At 32.2% G+C, this 26,022-nt stretch overlaps 2 protein-coding genes and 1 long non-coding RNA gene across 3 annotated transcripts in view; 1 reads left to right on the top strand and 2 right to left on the bottom strand.

The window, feature by feature from the left end:
• The window catches only part of LOC143063532 (uncharacterized), an 80,848-nt gene that overhangs the window by 33,338 nt on the left and 21,488 nt on the right, over positions 1-26,022 (top strand). Inside the window, exons 6-16 of the mRNA XM_076235735.1 lie at positions 11,899-12,026; positions 12,697-12,855; positions 13,331-13,363; positions 17,925-18,086; positions 19,248-19,724; positions 20,296-20,481; positions 20,921-21,088; positions 21,369-21,400; positions 22,259-22,322; positions 23,094-23,270; positions 25,888-25,917. Coding sequence (XP_076091850.1) covers positions 11,899-12,026; positions 12,697-12,855; positions 13,331-13,363; positions 17,925-18,086; positions 19,248-19,724; positions 20,296-20,481; positions 20,921-21,088; positions 21,369-21,400; positions 22,259-22,322; positions 23,094-23,270; positions 25,888-25,917 — 1,616 coding nt within the window. The remainder of the gene's footprint in view (positions 1-11,898; positions 12,027-12,696; positions 12,856-13,330; positions 13,364-17,924; positions 18,087-19,247; positions 19,725-20,295; positions 20,482-20,920; positions 21,089-21,368; positions 21,401-22,258; positions 22,323-23,093; positions 23,271-25,887; positions 25,918-26,022) is intronic.
• Positions 3,371-10,619, bottom strand: LOC143062231 (uncharacterized). The gene is made up of 2 exons (XR_012974621.1): positions 10,465-10,619; positions 3,371-3,580 (listed from the first exon to the last, which is right to left on the bottom strand). It is a non-coding gene; the product is annotated as an uncharacterized LOC143062231 (long non-coding RNA).
• LOC143061938 (uncharacterized protein KIAA1958-like) lies at positions 14,399-16,445 on the bottom strand. The gene is made up of 4 exons (XM_076233800.1): positions 15,736-16,445; positions 15,265-15,422; positions 14,815-14,961; positions 14,399-14,532 (listed from the first exon to the last, which is right to left on the bottom strand). The coding sequence occupies exons 1-4, from the start codon at positions 16,299-16,301 to the stop codon at positions 14,399-14,401; spliced, it is 1,005 nt and encodes a 334-aa protein (XP_076089915.1). The 5' UTR covers positions 16,302-16,445.

Genomic DNA, 26,022 nt, shown 5'->3' with positions numbered 1-26,022 from the left:
TATATTAAAATAATTACCAGTGTATTGATTCATGATAATTTGTGTAACGATCTAGATATTAACAATTAAAGTGTGACTGCCAAATGTCAAGATAAGAACCATTTGACTGTTTGACATCTTACATGGTCTTACTGATGAAGGATATACATGTATATGCATTTGTTATCCAAAGAATTAACATTTGTTCATGATTTTATTGTTTTGGTGATGTATACGTACCCTTTTAGACTTTTTATGCCCCGCCTACAATAGTAGTAGGGGCATTATGTTTTCTGGTCTGTGCCTCCATTGGTCCGTCCGTCAGGTTAAAGTTTTTGGTCCAGGTAGTTTATCATGAAGTTATAGTTGCATCCATTTGTAACTTTGCATACATAGTCATTATGATTGGGAATTTCTAAAAACTACTACAAATTTAGGTTTTGGTCCACATTTCATGGTTCATTGAACATGAAAATGAGATTGTGTGAAACAGCTCTTTCTCATGGTTAAAGTTTTTGGTCGAGGTTGTTTATCATGAAATTATAGTTGCATCCATTTGTAACTTTGCATACATAGTCATTATGATTGGGAATTTCTAAAAACTACTACAAATTTAGGTTTTGGTCCACATTTCATGGTTCATTGAACATGAAAATGAGATTTTGTGAAACAGCTCTTTCTCAGGTTAAAGTTTTTGGTCGAGGTTGTTTATCATGAAGTTATAGTTGCATCCATTTGTAACTTTGCATATATAGTCATTATGATTGGGAATTTCTAAAAACTACTACAAATTTAGGTTTTGGTCCACATTTCATGGTTCATTGAACATGAAAATGAGATTTTGTGAAACAGCTCTTTCTCAGGTTAAAGTTTTTGGTCAAGGTAGTTTATCATGAATTTATAGATAACAGGTATGCTACACAGGCTCTAGATTATAGTTTGCATCAACTTGCAACTAAACAGAACAGTTCTCTGTTCAACACATTGTGTGTGCGTGCAGTTTTGAAGATCTTGAATTACTGAGTACAATAATGGCTGTGATGTTTTTGTAAGTTTTTAAAACTTTTTTTATGCCCCATCTACGATAGTAGAGGGGCATTATGTTTTCTGGTCTGTGCGTCCGTTCGTCCGTTCGTTCGTCCGTCTGTCCCGCTTCAGGTTAAAGTTTTTGGTCAAGGTAGTTTTTGATGAAGTTGAAGTCCAATCAACTTGAAACTTAGTTTACATGTGCCCTAGGAGTAGGATATGATTTTTCTAATTGTAATGCCAAATTAGAGTTGACCCCAAATTTATGGTTCACTGAACATAGAAAATGATAGTGCAAATTTCAGGTTAAAGTTTTTGGTCAAGGTAGTTTTTGATGAAGTAGAAGTCCAATCAACTTGAAACTTAATTAGTATACATGTTCCCTTTGATAAGATCATTCTAAATTTAATGCCAAATTAGAGAATTTATTCCAATTTCACGGTCCACTATACATAGAAAATGATAGTGTGAGTGGGGCATCCGTGTACTGTGGACACATTCTTGTTATATATAAATTATATATATGAAGGGTCCATTCCTTAAGTATATCTGTGTATACATACTTCTATTCTCAATTTTATTGTACATATAGATAATATAGGAAGAGGCATCCTCCCTGAAATATACCATGTTGTACATGTAAACATGATGGAGCTCAATGTTAGAATTTTGAATTTCTTTTAAACAGTGTTTAACTGTGTGGTCAAACAAAAAAGTAGGTGTGTTTACTGTCAAATCATGCAAATGCTGAAAAAAAAACAGGGTAGGTAGGTCATTGTAGGTAGGGATTTTCTTTTATTTTTTAATTTTTTTTTACATTGAGTCTATGGGAGCAACATTGTGACTTTAACAGTGCTTAATCAAAAATAAAAACTTTAGGGTAGGTAGGGGTACAGTAAACATGCATACTTTTTTTTTTGCCTGTGGATGTTTGTTTATTCTACATTATCTAGAGGTATAGGGGGAGGGTTAATAGAGGGTGGTAAAGGGGGGTGCTTGCAAGGAAAAACGTGAAAGAAGACATCATTTCACGTTGAACGTGAAATGATTTCTGTCATGAACGTTGCACGAAAAATAAAGACTTTGATGTGAACCTTTTGAGACTGAGTCACTGTCTTCATGTATGTGTAAACTCTCTGTTGTACTTGAAAACTTTAAAATCGATAAGGAACAACATCAAAGGCCTTTCCGCTTTATCAAAAAATAAAATTGAATCCATTTTTTCTGGACGATCCCTGCCAAGGTTGAATTTTATTTGAAAATACGGAGCACGCAAAATAAGCATTTAAAAATCGCTATGCAGGTTAAATTAAATAAGCAGAACACGTTGAATGACTCTTGCACGACTGAATGTCAAATAAAAAAGTAAAAACACGTTGAACGTGAAATAAAAAACGGTGATCACGTTGCACAAAAATAACCCTTTACCACCCTCTTAATATAGACCTCACAAAGCATGTTTAATGTCAAGCCTTTCTATGTTTTGTCTGGGTTTTTTTATCTGGTTTATTGATATGTTTTAGAGTTGAGTGTGACGTTCACTTGGCTTATTTGCTTCATGCAGATTTGAATCATCTACATCAACATCTACATCGTACGACGATCCATCAAGCACATTGATGAGTCAGACGTCTTTTCAAACTGATTTTTACAGTTTGTTATTTTTTGTTGTACATGTACATATGTTATCACAGTAACACTTCTGTCCCAGGTTCAAGGGGAGGGTTTTAGATGAGCACTTATAAAATATTTAACTCTGCAAAATTCAATGATATATTGTACAACCTGTTACAAGTCATTAGCCTGATTTTGTTACCATTTTGTCATGTCTGACCCTTATATAGATGAGTATATGTGTTGCTCAAGGTAATATGTAGTAGGGTGACCTATAGATGCTTAAATCCACTTCATTTTAACTATGATAATGTTCAAATTTAGTTGTCTCATTGTCTATCATGGTCCACATCTCATTCATTGTCATTATTTCAAATACATCTGACAATGATCATATGCTAGCAATAAAATTGAGAATGGAAACAGGAAATGTTTCAAATAGACAATTAAATGCAACCCAACCCAAAAGCAGAAAAAACCCACTGCCGCCAATGGGTATTCAACAAAGTAAGAAAACCCAGCACCTAGAGGGGGGCTTCAAACATTTATTTTATTGATAAAATTTATTACTGAAGAAAAACAAATTCAATTGTTGTTTACAGACCAGGCAAGAAAGGATCACATTCATAACCATGATAACCTCAAAAATGTGAGGAACTCAACATTTTGATATTGAAAAAAACGAGGAAAACATGTATATTTAAATGAGACTCATTGTTGCAGTAAAAAAAAGGCCACACAAAAAAATCAATCTAGTTTAACTAGTTTATTTTGCTATCTGATTTAATAAAATGTTTGTACTTCAATTCAAACGAACATTGATTTTTCGTTTTTGCAAATTTCACAAAAAGCTTTAACTCTTCTTCTTCCAGCTGCATCTATTATTAATTCCATTTTTATGTTGTTTGTCTTCTTCTTGCAGTGAAAACATATGATCTGTTCTATAACAGGTTCCTCCATCCTACAACAATATAACTTATAAGTATACATGCATATATAACATCTTTTTTGGATGACACAAAGGTTGCTGGTTCGATTCCCGTTTGGGATGAAAATTTCAGGAACTCAATTTTCAGCTCTCCCTTGACACCATCTGCGAGTATGGTCTTGAGGAAACGATGATAGTCTGTCGGAAGGGGACGATAAATGGCTGACCCGTGTTAAGAGAGAGCCACGTTAAAGACACCCTTGTAGATTTCGAAAAAGAGTAGGCTAATGCTGCTACAAGGCAGCACTCGCACCTGCAAAGTGGAAAGGGATTAATATAAGTTGCAAAACTTGTTTCCAATCCACTATAAATAAATATGTTTAAACTAAAACTAAACTAAACTAAACAGGCAGTACATCTATATGGTGTTGCTGCTTCAGCAGAGTTAAATTTATGATATTTCCACCATTTTTTTCAATAAAAATAAGAAACACAAATTTTACAAGTATTAAAGATATATTTTGGTTATTTGTGTTGGGTGGAATTTTGTCTCATTGATATACTACATGTACAACTATAAATTATACCCAAAATGTTCTTCTTATGTATTTTAAAAACTTTAACCATTAATGTAATAAAACCTAAGCAATCACAGAAGATGTGAAAGCTATATAAATATATACATTTTTATCAAACAATCACAATTTCCTAAAGTTTTAAAAACAATTTGTTGACAGTCTTTAAATTTTATATGAAAAAGGCTCATCACGACATTGCATACCCGTCAACGACAATGAAAATGCAGGTCATGACCTGCATTGAAGAATGAAATCTCAGGTCATAAGGTGTACAAACTTTTTCGAGCTGAATTTCAGTATTTAGTGGACATTTTTTCTTATAATTTGAATCAAACAGTTTCCAAAACATGTACAGTACACATGGTTAATTAAGTAATTAATTTTTTTTATTAATTATCATAAAAAAATGACATTTCATTGCACTTAAAGCTTTTGATAAATTTGTGAAACACTGCCTTAATAATTCCTTTTCTTTGACTTTCATTACCATGATCACATTTTATACAATGTACTTCATTTGGATTAACATTACATGAATGATGTCATTTACCGGACCAATTTGGTAGTGTTACATCTTACAATTTGAGTCTTTCCAAATTATTTTAGCAAAGAATCCCACTCAAGCCAGTGCTAATATCATAAAAGGGTCTGTTTCAAACTTGCAATGAGTTTTCTAACTTGGCGTTGTTAACAATGGTTAAAGGCCTTGACACATTGAGCATGTTGAGATAAGAACAGTAATAAAAGCACAGTGCTTCTTTGCTTTTTGTGTGTTTTTTGTTTTTGCTGTGCATGGACTGATTTTGTGTCATACTGCATATATATTTGTTTTTGTAGCTCATCTGGCCCTAAGTGAGGTTTTTTCATCACTTCAGGCGTCTGGCGGCGTAGTTAACTTTTACAAAAATCTTCTGCTCTGAAACTACTTGGCCAAATTTAACCAAACTTGGCCACAATCATCATTTGGGTATCTTAGTTTTAAAAATGTGTCCGGTGACGTGGCCAATTCAACCAACCAAGATTGCCGCCATGGCTAAAAATAGAACATAGGGGTTAATTGTAGATTTTGGCTTATAACTCTGAAACCAAAGCATTTAGAGCAAATCTGACATGGGTAAAATTGTTTGTCAAGCCAAGATCTATCTGCCCTGAAATTTTCAGATGAATTGGACAACTGGTTGTTGGGTTGCTGCCCCTGAATTGGTATTTTTAAGGAAATTTTGCAGTTTTTGGTAATTATCTTGAATACTATTATAGATAGAGATAAACTGTAAACAGTAATAATGTTCAGCATAGTAAGATCTACAAATAAGTCCACATGACCAAAATGGTCAGTTGACCCCTTAAGGAGTTATAGCCCTTTATAGTCAATTTTTAACAATTTTCATTAATTTGGTAAATTTTTGTAAATGTTTACAAAATATTTTCCTCTGTAACTAAAGGGCCAAGTTCATTATAGATAGAGAAAATTGTAAGTAGCAAAAATGTTTAGTAAAGTAAGATCTACAAACACATCACCATCACCAAAACACAATTTTGTCATGAATCCATCTGTGTCCTTTGTTTAATATGCACATAGACCAAGGTGAGGGGCACAGGCTCTTAATTAAGAGCCTCTAGTTCTATTATAGATTGAATAGAATATTGTTATTTCCCAATTAATGGTGCCTATAAAGGGCATCACATCAGTACTGATTATTTAGGGTATGAATGCTTTTTATCGTCAGGTGTTAATACTTTTGGCTACTGTTAAACAAATTGAATGCATGTGTTGAAATTAAATTGATACCAAAACCAACATGACCAAGTCATTGATGGAAATATAGGATATGGAATCAATGAATTTGAAAAAAAAACCAATGAATTAAATGATCAAATCTCCTTGATGTTAACATTCAACATGTTCAACATATATATATTAAATAAGAAGATATGGAATGATTACCAGTTAGACAACTTCTCCACCAGAAACCAAATGACAAGTTAACAACCATGCATATATATTGCATATAAAGATTTAAACATCTAATATTCTCAAAATAAATAATCTAAATTAAATAAGAAGACTCAGATCGACGTCCGGCCTCTAATCGACGTCTGTTTCTCAAATCGACGTCCGTTCCTCAAATCGACGTCCAATGTGACAACCGACGTCCGATTGATTGTAGTCGTCTTTTATAATTGATGTCCAATATCAATAAATAATAAATTACTAGACTTAATTTACACTTATACATGTACGTGTTTTGTTGGGTTCTTACGACAACTAAACTTTCAAACATTATGATACTTTCCATATAGATTTTTTTCAACCCGAAATAGGGAACATGCATATTTTAAAATGTTTATTTTGATAAAAAGTTAATACACTCGATCTACATAATAGTGTGTACGTGTCATTCCTATTCCTATTAATAAATGACATGCATTTAAGGGTAAAAGCAACCCAACGACAAAGAGACCAAACGCCATCTAGAGGGCATTATTCAGTCTTCAACACAAAATAAAGAAGTACAGCGAATTGTTTTGAGAGAATTATAATTCTGACTCTGTAAGATATTTTCAACAAATGTCTAAGTTTTACACCTGGAGTGAATCATATACGCAAGAAATTGTTAGCATGTTCTATGTTGTGCTGTTACACCACTGGTCTAGGTTAAGTGCGCATGTAACGGTTTATTTCTTCCTCTGTGATATTTTATCCTGAGGATAATTTGTCCCGGTAATTTTTTTCCAGGCATGGTATTTCACAGGTTGATTTTTTCCAGAGGAGTGAAAATCTATCTATGCGGATAGTATGTACCGGTATATATTTGCCGTACTATATTTCACAGAACCGTGTGAAATAGAGTCCCATTAACTACTATGTAAGTTATTCACAATCAATGTATACCCAACTATAATTATAAAATGTTTCACAAAGGTAGACTAAATTTGCATAATTTATCAAAGGGAGGTAATTATGAGCAATTTATATTTTAAAGACATTAATATAATATATTTCTGAATCTATTTTATAGCGAAATTTTTATTTGAATCTTATTTTTTATATATTCATTTATATAAAAAGATGACTTACAACTTGATTTAATAAGACAGATAACATTTCACAGGTAAAAACTATCCAGCTGTTAAACATGCTATTGTTCCAATATATTGTTATGCTATGATTTATCTGATTTACATATAATCAACAACTACATCTCTGTCCCCAGACAAAACTATTTATATAGTTAAAAATATCATCATAATCAAATTTTTCTATTACTGTTAACAGTAGCAATATGCAACTATATTTCTACCTTACTTTTAAATTTATATGTGTACTGAGATCTGAAAACAACTCACTTTTACATGAATTTCACTAACCTTATTATTTTCACAATTACGATTCTGAAATTCTTCCCTATGTTTCATGATAATTTTCTTTTTAAAAGGATGATATGGACTTGAATACATTTTTTTGTATTTCAGGAAATTTTTTCAAGGATAATTTGTGAAATTATTTCCCATTATAATATATATTTTTTTAACAATTTCGCTTTATTTCAAATACACTATTATTATTTCATTGTATTTTTAAAGGATATTTTTTTCTAATAACTATTCAATAAGTTAACTACCCAGATAGAATTTCACGGCAAAGGATAAAATATCCCAGGGAAATAGTTTCCTCCGGATAAAAAAATAACAACAACTACTGTGACATTTTTTCCTCCGGATCAAATTTCACCCGGATATAATTTTGCTTTACACGCACACACATGTTTAACCCCGACATATTCTTTATGGGACTGAAGTGCAATGGTTTTCGATGATTTATGTCTGTCATTTTTGTTTTTCGGAATAGTTTTTTTTTTATATTAATAAGACCGTTAATTTTATAATTTGAATTGTTTACATTATTCATGTCGTGGCCTATTACAACCTTTAACGGTATGGGTTTTTATCATTGTTAAAAGCCATACGGATGCCTATAATCGACGCTGACATCCCCTTTATTTGAACTCTGGTGGATAGTTGTCCCATTGAAAATCATACCATATCTCCTTATTAGCTCACCTGGCCCGAAGGGCCAAGTGAGCTTTTCTCATCACTTGGCGTCCGTCGTCCGTCGTCGTCCGTCGTCGTCGTCCGTCGTCGTTAACTTTTACAAAAATCTTCTCCTCTGAAACTACTGGGCCAAATCAAACCAAACTTGGCCACAATCATCATTGGGGTATCTAGTTTAAAAAATGTGTGGCGTGACCCGGTCAACCAACCAAGATGGCCGCCACGGCTAAAAATAGAACATAGGGGTAAAATGCAGTTTTTGGCTTATAACTCAAAAACCAAAGCATTTAGAGCAAATCTGACATGGGGGTAAAAATGTTTATCAGGTCAAGATCTATCTGCCCTGAAATTTTCAGATGAATCGGTCAATCGGTTGTTGGGTTGCTGCCCCTGAATTGGTAATTTTGAAGAAATTTTGCTGTTTTTGGTTATTATCTTGAATATTATTATAGTTAGAGATAAACTGTAAACAGCAATAATGTTCAGCAAAGTAAGATCTACAAATAAGTCACCATGACCAAAATGGTCAGTTGACCCGTTTAGGAGTTATTGCCCTTTATAGTCAATTTTTAACCATTTTTCGTTAATTAAAGTAATCTTTTACAAAAATCTTCTCCTCTGAAACTACTTGGCCAAATTAATCCAAACTTGGCCACAATCATCTTTGGGGTATCTAGTTTGAAAAATGTGTGGCGTGACCTGGTCAACCAACCAAGATGGCCGCCACCGCTAAAAATAGAACATAGGGGTAAAATGCAGTTTTTGGCTTATAACTCAAAAACCAAAGCATTTTGAGGAAATCTGACATGGGATAAAAATGTTTATCAGGTCAAGAACTATCTGCCCTGAAATTTTCAGATGAATCGGTCAATCGGTTGTTGGGTTGCTGCCCCTGAATTGGTAATTTTGAGGAAATTTTGCTGTTTTTGGTTATTATCTTGAATATTATTATAGATAGAGATAAATTGTAAACAGCAATAATGTTCAGCAAAGTAAGATCTACAAATAAGTCAACATGACCAAAATGGTCAGTTGACCCCTTTAGGAGTTATTGCCCTTTATAGTCAATCTTTAACCATTTTTCATAAATCTAAGTAATCTTTTACAAAATCTCCACTGAAACTACTAGGCCACAATCATCTTTGGGGTATCTAGTTTGAAAAATGTGTCCGATGACCTGGCCATTCAACCAAGATGGCCGCCACGGCTAAAAATAGAACATAGGGGTAAAATGCAGTTTTTTGCTTATAACTATGAAACCAAAGCATCTAGAGCAAATCTGACAAGAAGTTAAATTGTTAATCAAGTCAATATCTATCTGCCCTGAATTTTTCAGATGAATTGGACAACTGGTTGTTGGGTTGCTGCCCTCCAATTGGTAATTTTTAAAGAAATTTTGCCGTTTTTGGTTATCTTGAATACTATTATAGATAGCGATAAACTGTAAACAGCAATAATGTTCAGCAAAGTAAGATCTACAAATAAGTCAACATGACCTAAATGGTCAATTGACCCCTTAAGGAGTTATTGCCCTTTATAGTCAATTTTTAACAATTTTCATTAATTTGGTAAATTTATGTAAATTTTTACCAAATATAGTTCTCTGTTACTAATGGGCAAAGTTCATGATAGATATAATTGTAAGAAGCAAAATCGTTCAGTAAAGTAAGAACTTCAAACACATCACCATCACCAAAATACAATTTTGTCATGAATCCATTTGTGTCCTTTGTTTAATATGCACATAGACCAAGGTGAGCGACACAGGCTCTTTAGAGCCTCTAGTTTTCACGTAGTCTCTAAAATTTAAAAACTGATTTCACTACCTGTTTACATAAATGTTTTTTTTTTTCTTTAATAGATCTTATTTGTCACAATTTTGTTTAAAAATCTAACGGTTTCAGCTGCTTTTGCCGGTTCAGTTAAATTTTATATTTTGTGTCCAAACGGACGTTGATTTGAGAAGCTTAAAATTGGACGTCGATTAGAGAAACCAAAAGAATGGACGTCGATTAGACATAAAATTGGCCGTCGATTTGGAATGAATGTTATTTTATTGTGACGTCAGATTTGGACGTCGATTTGAGACACGGACGTCGATTTGAGACCGGACGTCGATCTGAGTCTTACATATATATATTAAATAAGAAGATATGGAATGATTACCAGTTAGACAACTTCTCCACCAGAAACCAAATGACAAGTTAACAAAATGCAACCATGCATATATATTGCATATAAAGATTTAAACATCTAATATTCTCAAAATAAATAATCTAAATTTACCTTAAACTGGTTTTTCTGATTGAAATCAGAGTTGATAATGCTATATATAAAGGTTTTTTTCCTTTTGTTGTTATTTCCTTTGTTATAACTTAAATGTGATCACATTAATTTCACATCCCCTTAATTTATATACCCTGTAATTTTCAAAATGTACTGGTAAGATATGTTTGAGCTTGCAAAATCCCAGTGAGCTATTTTTAGAATTGACGCACTAGCATGAATAATTATAGTATTTTTAGAAAATTATGTTTATTATTGAAATAGGTATTTTTTGGAAAACCATCTTTTAAAAAATATTTATGTTTCAAATGTATTATGATTTTATAATATAAAAAAAACCCAATTAAAGTGAATTCTTTCTTCTGAAGGTAATTGGATGTTGAATATAATTTAGAATATAATGAATCCACAGAAACGATTTGATATTTTCATAAACCAGAGGTGCTTTATGATATGGGTCAGTTATTTTCATTTATTAAATGTCATGTACATATTTATTAAAAAAAACTAAAAAAACTAAATTTCTTCAAGTTTTAACAATGATTCTTGCAATGTGTATCATGTCTGCATTGTCATGATTGTGAATAGAGTGTTATTATACATGTTATAACTTATAAAAAAATTGTTTTTATATTCACACAATATTTCGCTTAATAAATTGATGAAAATTTTGTTTATATGGTAAATTTTGTAACAGCAAAAAATGTTATTAACTTGTTTAAGAAAGATGAACAGTTCTCTTGAATGAAAATCTAAAAATTAGATTTAACAGAAAATGTACACATGTAACCCATAAAATTACTTCTCGCAAGTACATGAAAGTTCACAATTAAACTCCACAAATATTACAACATTCAAAAAGTATTTACTATGTTTGAATACCGACATATAAATTCTATACAACTGATTTGCTAAAAATGCGCAAATCGACAAAGGAAATAATCCATGACTTACTATCATTTCTATAGTATGAAATAGTACAAAAACTACAAATTATGCGCTTACCACTTGTGGAGTAGGGAATTGAAATTGTTCACATCTATGTCTACTGGTCTAAATGGGTATAGTTTACTCATTTCACATTTGTTATTGATCCACATTTCCTAAATTTTATAATCAGTAGGTACTTTTAGTATAGAAAAAAAGAGAATCATGCTATTATCTTACTTAAAAATAGAACAGAGTTATTAAATAAAGAATCCTGAGTGAGAAGTAAAAGAATTCAATTCTTTAGAATTTAAAATATTTTATAAAATAGATAGAAAAAAATGGTTAGTACTATAATATGCACTAGAAATGATATTTTCATTATGAGGAACTTGCATGCAAATTAGGACTGTTAATTTCAGAAAACATAATTTTTTAGCAATCATTTACAAAATCTGAAATAGTAGAATCAATTCTTAAATGTAAATCAAATTATATATTTAATAGATGTGATAGTGATGGACAATTTCAGAAGAAACAGTGTTTAGATTCACATGGAATCTGCTGGTGTGTGCATTCAAATGGAACGAAAATAAAAGATTCAGATGTAAGGGGAAACCCAGATTGCTCAAAAGGTATAATTTTGCACTGCATTATATAACAAATTCAAGCCTTTCAAACAAGCATGCTGAAATTTCAATTTATTAGATGAGTACTTTTATTTTACTCTTAATTTTGTTCTATCTACAGACATGACAGGTAAAACCGACACAAAAATACAAATACAAAAAAAAAAATACAAATTGACAGAAATATCAAGAGTGAAAACCCCTAAAATTGAGCATTATATTGATCCTAGATCCTATACACCTTGATAAACTAAGTGCACCAGAAAGGTCCAATACTCAACTAGTGACTAACTGACAATTTATTGAAACTTAAATGCCTTATAATAATAATTTCCAATATAAACAGATATTGGAAAGAAAAAAATCTAAATCAGTTTGTATCTATCCTTTAATAGTGGGATAATTAACTGTTAAGTTAAAGGCCATTTGACTTATATAGACTGTGCCTGGAAGATTTCTTTAGAAGTTGATAATTTAGAAATCAGTTGTGTATATTTATAGTGTTTTTTACTACACAATTTTTTTCTGACCTCTAGTTTTATTGATTCAAAACAAATTGTTTGAATGCCTTGAGCTCAGATTTTGAGATATGAATATATTTTGATGGAACAAATCAAGTATTTAGTTATAAAACAAATGTCAAATAGCCTTTAAATTTTGTGATGTTTTTTATTAGCAACCAGAGCAGGAAGTTGTCCAAGTCCTGATCAATGGACCATGATGGATTTATTAGACGATGGCTGCAAGTCTGACGATGATTGTTCTGGACCTGATGATAAATGCTGCTTTAATGGATTAGGGGACCAGTGTGTGCCACCAGATGGCATGCTTACCAGTGAGTATTTAAAAAGTGATCGTTGTTATTATGACCATGGCTGTTGTTTTAGTGAAATATTTACTGTTTTGTGGTAAGGTTATGCCTCATAGAACACTTCCTTAAGTCCAGGCCTCACGGTCATAAAACTTTTGAGCATCAATTTTGTACTCAGACTCGAAAATCAACCAATCAAATTGCTGGATTTCATGTTTTGAGCATGATTTTAGTGCTCAGAGCACTGAGCAAAGTTTTATGCCTTCAAGGCCTAATGTCAAAATTTAAGAAAACAAAATTGATTTCACATGAACTGTTTAGCATCAGTATTCATTATTTGTGCTGTGTCTTACACTAAATTGTGCCTTCAGTTGTTGATATGTAAGTTTTCTAGTTAAAATAATCTTTTAACTCCTGTTTGAAGACTAGTTAGTGCAACATTGAAGGAATTGTGATGAATTTGAACTTGAAACTAAATTATTCTATTGTTTTTTTCCAGCTGAAAGAGACAGAAGAAGTTTACCAACACCAGGTAACTACATCAGATTAGTTGATGATAGAAACATTGAAATAGTTGTAATTAAAACATTTTGCCAGTTCAATATTAATTAAAACTAAGTACATTATTGCCAAAAATGACTATGGTATTATTGCGTAACAATTTTCATATTGGCTTAGTTATAGGTCCGAGGGTACCATATTGGCCTGAGGCGAAGCCGAAGGCCAATATGGCTGCCCGAGGACCTATAACTAAGCCAATATGAAAATTGTTACGCAATGATACCTTTATTAATTAACCAGTCCAATATGAACTCTAGCCGGGCCAATATGAAGATTGAAAATAGTGTGAAAATCTGACATTCAGGACTTCAATAGTAGTGATTTGAATATGTATCAATGAAAATTGAGGATTTTAATCAAAACAATAAAATAGTAACAATTTTATTAAATAATCAACAGTAAATAAACACAACAAGTAAAAAACATGTTTTTATCTAGTTTTCAGATTAAAGCTCTTGGCTGCAGTTTATAGTATTCTTTCTTTCCCCTGAGTATATGTTAATATTGAAAACACCACCTGTTATAGTTGCACCTGCAAACATGGCCATTGGGTTGTCATGTTTGTTAGCAGTTTGATTATTTGTATTTGATACATTTGCATTTAAATTATTATGAACTAATGTATTTGAGTTTGAAAGTTCACAAGGTTCCTCTGAATCTGATGTCGTCTGTAAATCTGAGTTCGGCAACATGACCTTAGATATTGTGTGAGAAGCTTGTTGCTGTTGTTCAATAGACGGTACTGAATAATGAGTTAAGGTACTAATGCCTTTCCAGCCTCCTAATTGAGCAACTTCATTGGCAGGTCTACCATTTTGAAGTAGTGTGGTAGCAAAAGTTTTACGTCCCGAATGATTAACCTTTCTTCCTTGAAGATCTCCTTTTTCTGCCATATTTTTTACCATTTTACCTAATTTATCTTTGCCTATGGTTTGGCGAGTGTACCATATTTCCTCATGTTTATTATCTAAAGGCCTCAAATAAAATCTATGTTCATCAGTTAATGTCATTGAGGTCTATGCCGTTTGTATTCCTTGTAAACATGAATAGGGCAATTACTTCCTCCTTCCCCGAAAATCTTTGGCGTAATATCCCGGAAATCCCTGCTTTTTGCTCCACTACGGGTTTTGGTGCTTCTTTCTGAAAAAAGTATGCTTATGTCAATATTTAAAGAAGAATTATCCTTCCTGTCTGTACAAAACTTTCACTTTTATATAACAAAAAACATGTATTGCATAGTAAATAAGATTTGTTTTGATAAATATAAAACAATGGTTAATATCCTTAAAAGCACAAATTACCAACTTTTGTCAGGACTGTTGTACATGTACATCCATTATCCACAGAAGTATATATTCTGTGATTTCTAAAAGATTTAAAATATCAACTATTTAAATGATGGAAATCATAACATAATCTCACCATTAAATTCCAAATACTCCTTTCCATCAGATGTAGCTTTTAACTTGACATCTCCCCATGTCATGTTAACATGGTCTTGTCGACCTCGTAGACCAAAGTATGTTGCATTATTTAAAAACACAGCATTCAGTAATGCATCAGGGTTTTCTGGAAAAAGAAAAAAAAAAGAACTTAACTAAAATACATGTATCTTAATGTAAATATCCAACTTAAAATAGTATTTAAAGGACAAATACTGTATCAAAATGCAAAAGACCTCTGGAGACACTCTCATTGTTCAAGACCTTATGTGTATTTTAAACATTTTTTATTAGAACAACCATTTAATAATCAGGGATGGATAGAGGGCGACAAGGAAATAAAATAATTTGTTTGCCACAAGGTTAGAAAAATGTTTAATTAAAAGTTACTGACTGACACGCTGGAATACAACATTTTTTTAAAACTTACGTGTTCCAATAACGCCTTTCTCCCTCAAGATTTGGATTTCCTCAGTCGTCAAAGGTTCAGCTCTGTTTGGCTTACTGCCCTTGCCCAATGACTTTAATGCCTTTCGCTTCGCTTCTAATACCCGTCTTGTGTGGTTGAACTCAGGATCCTTTTTAATACTGAAACATTAAAGAAAAGATATGCATAATATCTGACATGTAATTTTTGTATGTACATGTTTTATACTTATAGCAAAGAGAAACCAAGGAATATTCATTGTACACAAGCTTAAGATCATCAAAACCACATTGACCCAGATGATATATATAGTTTTTACCCAAAAAAATGACACAAGGCTAAAATTAAAATATTGGCACTGAATATTCGAGTCATAATGCTTGACAGAATAATGCAAAGGCTATCATGCTATATCAAGACAAGGGAGTTACATGTCTCACAGATATCAAATAATCTACATGAAAATAATCGTACCTTATACTACTTTTTGAGTCCTTCAAATGTCTATCCAAGCTGTTGAACATAGAGGATAAAGAGTCAGGCTCATATTCGTCACCATTTTTCTTCAGGACTCCAAGAAAAAATCTTGATAACAGACTGTCCAAGTCTTTGGCAGGTATTTCCACTGAATCACGCATTTCTCCAACAGATATGAAAAAATCCAGCATCACTTTCAAGTCACTCTTTGTTTTAGTTTTTGTGTTCTTGTTAACACTTAAAGCTAGAAAAGAGTCAGTGTCTTCATCAGTGACAGAGCGAAACCTCTTGCTACTCGAGCTATTTTCTTTGTCTGATTCGTCAATCTCATGATTCTGTGCATTTTCAATGTCCTGCAGAATTTCATTTGGGAAGTTGAAATTCGCTGAATCAACTTCTTCCAGAATCAAATTTCCTTCCCCATTGACATCCGCGAGATTTCTCTTGATGTACTCTGCCTCCCTATTAGATAAATCGTCGTAGTGAAAATAGTCTTCAACTAACGCATCCATCGCATCATCTATATTTTTTATAGAGCTATTGCTCCATCGTTTTGTTGTCATTTTCTCCTGTCAGACGACACTAGCCGTAGTTCTCTAGAGTTATCGGGATTTCAACCGATTAGTCTAGAGCTAATCGAATATGCTAATATTGGGCTTGCTAAACCCGGGCCAATACGGAAAAATCCGTATTGGCCTTATAGGACAAAATTATCGAATTGACAGTTTTACTCGTATTTAGTCAAATAAGCTCCAGTTAATTAATAATATTTATTAAAAATTACATATTTTCTGTATTGGCCCTGTTTTTCTGTAATGGCCCTGTTTTTTCTGTAATGGCCCTGTTTTTCTGTAATGGCCCTGTATTAATGCCCAGTTTGTCTGTATTAAGCCCAGTAAGGGTTTTTAATAAAGTTAATAAAATAAGTTGTAAAGAGTATAATACCTTTTTGTATTTTGTTTAATTTAGTAACCAGTAACAAACATTAAAGAGTTATAAAGAACCATATAAAGGGATCACTGTTCATCCTGTTTTTCAACACATAACTTCTTTCAACTTAATATCTTGGATATTTGGTATATTTAAAGCTTTATCATGGTGAAGTACAGATTATTTTGTTCAAACTAAACTGTCATTAAAAGAGTAAGAGAGTACAGTTGGTAAATACATGTATTAAGAAATGGGTGTTTTTATAATGGCCCTGTTATATGCCTTGGGCCTTTACAGACTTCCTCGACCATTATTACAGACCTTGGACATATAACAGGGCCATTATAAAAACACCCATTCATTAATACTATAATAAAGATAAGGAGATGTGTGGTGTTATTGTCAATGAAACAACTATTCAACAGAGTTGAAATGACATGGATGTACATGTAAGTAGCTATATAAGTCATCATACATCCTTCTACAATGAGCAAATCCATACTGGCTTAACTTTATAATAGTCCGCTATGAAAGACTCTGACATGAAAAAATGTGACACCATTCAGAGGAAAAATCAAATTGTGACAAAACTATGAGGGAAAAACAAATATGAACAACCGCAATCAACTAAAACCACTGAATGACTTAAGATTGTGACAGCTGGGTCGTATAGAATTTACCTTGATAAAACATGTTTGTGAACTCTCAGCCCTCCCCTCGACCTTGGACCTTGGTATAACAGCACACCATAAGAACAAATTTTAAAATATCAGTCAGAAATGTTATTCCTTTGAAATATATAATTTGGATTTTCATTTACCTGGCAAAGAAACTTTTGAATATCATGAATATAGCATGATATCAAAATTATTCATAATTTTTTTAACTATATCTTCCTTCTGAATAAAAACATTGCCTTCCATTTTTGTAGCTTGTAGTCTGATCTCTTTATGAGATAAAGTTAAGAATAAAAGGGATACAACAAAGTGGCTGACACTATCCTATACTTCGGATATATTGTTATTCCTTATAAACCAATTTATGTGTGTATAAGTATATTAACATTGAATTTGGGTGTTTAACAAAGTGGTCATATTCTATATGTTTGTAATATATGCAGACTTAAAAAATTACATATATCCACAAATTCTTCTCTCAATCCATTGAAAATGTGTTTCAACAAAAATAAACGAATCCCCTTGAGATGGATTTACTAAAGTTTTTACAGATTTTAATTCTCTCCATCTTTTCCACAGGATGTTCTAATGGAAAGATGATGAAGTGTTGCGCCATTGACCTTTGTTTACATGCTGTGTGTCCAAATAATCCACATGCTGTGTGTCGTATCAATCCATGTAATGATTGTTCTACTGAGTTCTACGACCAGATCAATCGTAAAGTAGACAGCTGTTTTGATGGTAAGTCCATACATGTGGCTCTTTCTAATATTATAAAACAGAAATAAATGAATAAAAATCTCCAACTTGGGTTTTTAGCTCACCTGGCCTGAAAGGCCATGTGAGCTTTTCTCATCACTTGGTGTCCGTCATCCTCCGTTGTCTGTCTTTAACATTTACAAAAATCTTCTCCTGAAACTACTGGGCAAAATTTAACCAAACTTGGCCACAATCATCATTGATGTATCTTGTTTAAAAAATGTGTCAGGTGACCTGGCCAACAAACCAAGATGGCCACCATGGCTAAAAATAGAACATAGGGGGTAAAATGTAGATTTTGGCTTATATCTCTGAAACCAAAGCATTTAGAGCAAATCTGACGTGAGTAAAATTGTTTATCAGGTTAAGATCTATCTGCACTGAAATTTTCAGATAAATTGGATAACCTATTGTTAGGTTGCTGCCCCTGAATTGGTAATTTTAAGGTAATTTTGCCGTTTTTGGTTATTATCTTGAATATTATTTTAGATAGAGATAAACTGTAAACAGCAAAAATGTTCAGCAAAGTAAGATCTACAAATAAGACAGTATGACTAAAATTGTCAGTTGAGTCATTAAGGAGTTATTGTCCTTTATAGTCAATTTTAAAACAATTTTCATAAATTTTGTAAATTTTTACAAAATAATTTCCACTAACTACTGTCAAGTTCAATAAAGATAGAGATAATTGTAAGCAGCAAGAATGTTCAGTAAAGAAAGATCTACAAACCAATCACCAAAACATATTTTTGTCATAAATCCATCTGTGTCCTTCATTTTATATGCACATAGACCAAGGTGAACCTCTAGTTTTGTTGGTGAAATCACTGTAGTTTATTTTAATGTGCATTGAATAATGTTTTCACTTTTATTTTTGGTGCAAAATAATCCCAGATGTGACAGTGGAAATTGCTTCTTTATGGTATCCAATAGATATAACTACCATTTATATATAACTGTTTAAATTACAGATAATAAGTAGTTGTAACAAAGCAGACTATCATATTCCTTCCCCCTTTTTTTGTACAGAAAATTGATGCTCCACATACAATAATTGGCTTTATTTTTGAAGAACACAGAGAAAAAATAATAAAGTGATAATACATTCTTATTCACTTTTTATATTTCATTTTGTATTTACAGGCATATCAAAGTGTGAAAGAATGCAATATGGTAGGCTGGGAAAAGCTGCTCCAATTCTCTACTGGGCAGACACAACAAATCCACCATATTTACAATCCAAGGGATCATCTGGAAATCAAATGTTGGGTGTGGTCACTCCTTCTTGGGCAGACACAACAAACCCCCCATATTTGCAGTCCTATAGCTTAAACTCACCCCAGGATCCCAAACAGAATCGAGCTTCATCCACATGGCTTGATATTATGTTCTTATTACAGAAAATAACTGATGATAATGATAAAACTGATTCCCTGCTTGGAGGAGCGGGAACTGGAGATGATATATTTCAATCAAAAAAGGGAAGTTTTGTTTGTCCAGTAATTTTGCCGACTACAGCAGGAATTTGTCAACAGGAATGTAACAGTGACATAGACTGTGGGTCTGGTAAAATGTGTTGTTACAACGGATGTGCAAATACATGTCAGAACCCTGTACAAGGTAAGGCCAAACGAACAAAAATGTGTTAGATTGGAGTTTTTTTTGTAAACATCTATTTTTCAAATAAAAAATAGTATATGATTGTAAAAAAATAGGTGTTAGAGCCCTACCCAATGACAAATGACCAAAGGATCAACATGCACACTTCAAAAATAGACAAATGTTATGAAATATAATTAAAAGATATATCTAAAGTGACACTTTAAATGGGCACTAATTGTCAAAATCATGTTCACCTATTTGACTCTAATTCTTGTATTAGATTTGTTGTCATTCTTTATGAATGAACCAAATTCTGAGCACATGTATAGCTCAGGATCATCCCGACTAAAGGTTGAATTAAAAACTGCAAAAATGTAATTTCAAGAAAGTCAATAATACATCAGCAAAATACATTCTTAGGTTATTTTGACGAAACTATACCAAACTGACTTCTTATAAATGTTTTTTCTATATTCTGCTTTTATAAAAGTTAGAGACAAAAAAAATCCTATTTTATTATCTTAATATGTTAAGGTTAAACCCTCTCCCTTATTTATCTTTTTAAAATATAACTTTTTTCTCATTTCAGTTATGTCTGATGAAGTTTGTAAACTGCCACCTATATCAGGTGAATGTATCAGCAAACAATATGTAAACAGAACATACTTCAACCAAGCAACAGGCAAATGTGAAACATTTAGGTATAGAGATGGTTGTCATGGCAATGGCAACAACTTCCTGACAAATGAAGCATGTGTTCGAGGATGTATACCAGGTAAAGTATATATAAGTAAATGAATTTAAGAATATTTCAAGACCTTGATGCCATTTCATAAAATTTGGTACTTATTTCAAATATCTTGACATGTTGAGTAACATTTCAAATGACATAGACTTTTTGGGGCCTATTTAATCCTGAAAATTCACCTACAATAAAACAATGCTTGGTGCCATTTCAAATCATAGTTGCAGTACTTAGAAAAAAGACTTTTCAAAATGTGAAAATTTGCCCAGCCTTGATGACACAATTTGACTGTGTCTTATCTTAAGAGACGTCATAAGCATGATTTGTCAGGTTGTTTTTTAGGAACAGGCTTACGGTGTGAACTTTCTGGGAAAATTAACAAAGAGCCAAAGAGTCGTCCAAAAGCATTTTATATAAAATGGCAAGGATAATAACTTAATACAATAAATAATTAGTATTTAAATTTCAGGTATCCCTGACTTGTGTTTAAGTAGTCCTGATCCAGGGTTGTGTGAAGGTTACTTTCCAATGTGGTATTATAATGTGACATCAAATAGATGTGAACAGTTTGTTTATGGTGGTTGTGATGGCAACAGGAACAAGTTCTCCACTGAAAAGCAGTGTTACATGTCATGTGGTTGGTATTTGATTTGTCTCAATAATGATTGATCTTTTTGTACATGTATCATACAGATTTGTTTTCTATAAAGTATTACTAAAAATAGCAAATAACATAAAAATCTTTAAAAAAACACTTAAATGATTCTTATATGCTTTGACTTTTTTTAGAAATGTTTTTTTTTAACAAAAGGTCCTTATTTAGCCATTGTATTAAGTATGTATTATTGTCATGATAGTTGACCAAACAGATCCCCAAGAACTTGAAGATTTTAGCAAAATTTTGATTTATATTGCAGGGACCTCATTGAATTTACCATCTGCCTGTCAAGTAAGTTTAAATTCTAATTTGATTTTAAAACAATAAGTATAAATGGCATCAATCTTTTAAAGACAAAATTAAATTTATTAATTTATTGTGTTTCTAGTTGCTGAAAGCCACATTATATGCTCATAGTGTTTCTATCAGCATAATTTTCTGGTTGTTTAATTATGAATAATTTTAAAGGATGTTGTGATCAATAGTCCATGATTCAGATGTAATATTTAGTTAAATTTTCAGTTTATTTGAATATAAGGTTATTTTTGAACCAGCTGTTTTTATCAGTTTTAACTTCTAAATACTGTAATTTCAGAAATAATTGCCATGTTATTATTGTGAAAGCTGCGACCGAGATACAATCCCAATAATTAAAACTTGAATTTTGAATTTTTTATATGAATTAAACATGTATTTTCTCAATATTGCAAAAATTATAATTGCATTTTAGTCTAAAATGACAAAATCAAAATAATAAATGCTCACAATAATTTCTGAATTTACAGTAATTGCATAATACATCAAGAATAACCATCTTATTAATAAATGTAAGCCCAAGTTATGGTGTGACCTTGTTTTCATAGTTCAGGTATTATTTATAGTTTTTAAGTCAGTTTTAAGGTAATTTGATGTGACTCAAGAGGCAAATGAAGTTTCATAATGCTCTTGTAATTACCACAGAATTTATCAAGATGTGTCGGATATTTTACGTATTACCCCAAAAGATAATGTAACAGGGACTTTTTTTACCTTTTAATATACAGTTATCAGTAAACTGTTTGTAATTTAACATTTTGTACTTGTAAGCTTGACAAGCCATATATTATTTTGTGCAAATTGATTCTGACAGCAAGTTTGTTTTTATTACAGAAACTCTCATGCCAAGAAAATACCGTTTGTATAGCTTACAATGAAACATATGCAGAATGTTTAAGTAAGTAAAATTGAATTTTAAAGATTTTAAGGACAGAAATAGTCTAAACAGCCATGTTTTACCATCATTTTGGGGCCCTTTATAGCTTTCTGTTTGGTGTGAGCCAAGGCTCTGTGTTGAAGACCGTACTTTGACCTATAATGGTTTACTTTTACAAAATATGACTTTAATAGATGAGAGAGTTGTCTCATTGGCACTCATACCACATCTTCTGATATCTAATTATGACTCTTGAGATCAGTTCAGAACTATGAAATGTTTGATGAAATATGGTTAGAGTTTATTTTATTGATTGATGATACAACTTTAATTGAAAATGACTTTAAGGGTGTTCCATTTGTCTAAGATGGATAGTTATATCATTCCTTGTCATTGGCAATCGTACCATATCTCCATATTTTTGACACTGGGGTTGTGAATTTGAACCTGGCATGTGCAGGTGCACTAAACTCCAATCTTAATTGACTAGGATTGTTAGTTTTTCTATAAAAGGTTGGTTGTTTTCTCTGGCTTCCTCCACCAATAAAAACTGGCCGCCACGAAATAACCTAAAAGTGGTGCCTTAAAAGTGGTGGTAAAACAAAAGAAAATCAAATTAAATTCATATTTTTGAACTGTTGAAAAAGTATGAATATGTATTTGTAATTTCCCAAACTATAGTAGTGTAAAATTATTTTATCTGTATAACCACATCATGTGAAAATGTATGTATTATTTGTTTATCTTGTATATATGATTGTCAAGAATATAAAAAAAAGTTTATAATTTCAGTGAAAACGGATATATTACCCGAGTTACACTACTATGTGGCTGACTGTGATGTATTGGATGGATCATTCATTGCTGAGCAGTGTGCAGGAAGTGTATGTTGGTGTGTTGATGTACAATCTGGTACCTACATTAAGGATACACTGAGGATTGGACGTGCTCAGTGCAATACATCAGTTGGTATGTTATTTACTGCCTTTCAGAGGAATTCGTGTAGTATTGTACTTCCTGGGATTTATCATTGCTTAGTTTTGGGCTAAGTTGACAAAGTCCAAAACTGGCTTAAAGTATTGTTATATGGGTCAAAGAGAGACATCTTATAACCATTTTGAACCAAAATTTCCTTGTCCATATGAATTTTTATTAAAATTGATGATTAATATGCTCTAGAAATCAGCGGTAACAATACTTTAAGTAGCAGTTGCCTTCCAAATGATGATATTACGTTACAAGCATACATGTGAACCTCCCGACGGGAGTACAAAACTCGCGTTTTCAGGGGTCCCCTCCCGTCCTCCCGTCGAAGAGAAAAAAATCCCGTGCAGAAAATATTTCATGAATGAAAATTTTCAGTCGCCATTTTTTACTATTTTGTTTACAAAATTTATCATTGAGATCGTAAAAACCCGAGATTTTAACAAGTCGTAAAAACACGAGGTTTATCGAACGTATCCGGTGTAAACTGAAATTACCTGATTACGCAACATGTGGAGATTTTAATCCCTGCTTAAGGCTAGTTAGTTTGATTGAACAATCATAAGGTGTTGGTATATCAATCACTCTATGTGGCTTCTGTTTATGGCACACGCCAAGGATGATTAAAGGTAAATACCGATAAATACCGGCATTGATAGAAAATGGAATGTTGTTGTGTAAACATTTATCGGAAGTTTTTTGATGCCGAGAAAAACATTTATTGTATATAAAAATACTGGAAAAAGGAATGGTTTCAGCTCAATGTGAGCTGTTTGCTACACAAGCTGACTGAAACATTATATAAGCAAAATGATTGTTTTGTACACCATTATGTGTTCAAAATGCCAAAACAACAGTTATCTCCGTCTTCAAAGACACCAGTTTCAAAACAACAGAAATATATGACTAAGTTTAACAATGCCTGGAAAGCTGACTTCAAATGGTGCCAACCCAGTTCCAAGGGCCAAGACCAGGCATACTGCACCACTTGCAAAGTAGACTTCAAGATCTGTTATGGGGGCCGTAACGACATCACCAGACACAGTGAGACCCCTTCTCACAAGCAGAAGCATGGATCCATTTCAACAACTCCATCAGTAGCATCTATGTTCACCAACAGCAACAACGTTGACAAAGTTACTTATGCAGAGACTGTTTTTGCCAACTTTATTGCAGACCACAACCTTCCATTCATGATTGCAGACCACTTGACTCTATGTATGAAAGTTATGTTTCCAGACTCACCCACTGCACAGAAGTTCGCCTGCAGACGTACAAAGACCACACACATTGTAACACAGGCACTAGCACCACATTGGGACAACAAAGTCACTGACATGTGTAAAGAAGAGAAGTTTGCTGTAATGATAGACGAGTCCAACGACAAGGGTGACAACAAAAAGCTCAACATCTTAGTCCGAGTCACAGTGCTCCACAACCAGTGCTTAAACTTTGAGACATTAGTGTAAAATAATGTAAAATAGACAGTGCTTTAACTTATTTATTATGAAAGAGTTTAAACAATGACAATGATCAGTTTTCTGTCATCATATTAGTGCTTTTAACCATGCATACCCATTGTTATTGTTTGTTAATTTATTATTTATTTATTATGTAATAAATGTATAGCATATATCTCTCTTATATCTCAAACCAATGCCAATGAAAAACAAAAAAAAAAGATTCTCATCAGCAATCAACAATGTAAAACAAAAGAAAAAAAGATTCTCATCAGCAATCAACAATGTAAAACAAAAGAAAAAAAGATTCTCATCAGCAATCAACAATGTAAAACAAAAGAAAAAATGATTCTTCTCAATTATTCCTTACTATATACAGACTTTAACTAATGCCATTCACAAGGAAGATTGAAGAAAAAAACACAAAAAAAACCAAAAAAGACAGATTTTAACATCATATGGTTAGTTTTACGATGAAAAATATGTCGATAAAAAACCTCCTGATCTGAGGTCCAATCTCCTGACCAAAATTTCCAAATTTCCTGATCTGAATTTTACAGTCCATCACATGTATGTACAAGACTTTAAACATTGGTTCAAAATTGGCATGTAGAAAGGTGATACATGTACAATTCAGGATATATCTGGTTTCTATTTAGTTAAACTTAAAAGTTAAATATTTTGAAAGCTGTGAAAATTGAAGAACAAAATGGTTCAATAAATAGTGATTTTGAATTTGTTGTCTTGACACCTTTACTTGCAGCTCATCTCTAATGACATAAATTAAGAATCATTAGTATATAGTCTGATTTCATACAAAGTATAGCTCTGAAATTTATTTTCATACCCCATTGGCCTGTTTTTGTTAACAATATTGTAAAATATGATTTCATGCCAGATGTCAATATGTCTACATTCACCAGCCCTACATCAATCCATTTATTTATCATTTGGGATTAATTTTATTTATCAGAATCTTATGAAACATTTTAATTGTAAAAAGACTTCAAGTAGAAGAGATTGACTCTAAAAGAAAGGGTTTGAATTTAATTATGGTCCAATTTTTACCATTTATTCTCTTTTAAAAATATTTCTATAGATCTATGTATTTATAATTGATAAATGATTCTTTTTCTTTTTAGCTAGCAATTTGACAGATTCACATAAACCAGGTATGTAGATATGTACACACACAAAACAGCAGTCAATTATACAGCAAAATAGTTTAAAGGTATAACAAACATTAATTAGAATACACTCAGCAAAAGATCATAAAA

This window comes from Mytilus galloprovincialis, chromosome 2 (genome assembly GCF_965363235.1).
Source record: "Mytilus galloprovincialis chromosome 2, xbMytGall1.hap1.1, whole genome shotgun sequence".
Lineage (NCBI taxonomy): Eukaryota > Metazoa > Mollusca > Bivalvia > Mytilida > Mytilidae > Mytilus > Mytilus galloprovincialis.
The sequence above is the reverse complement of the archived record's forward strand: the minus strand, read 5'-3'. Positions and strand labels throughout refer to the sequence as shown.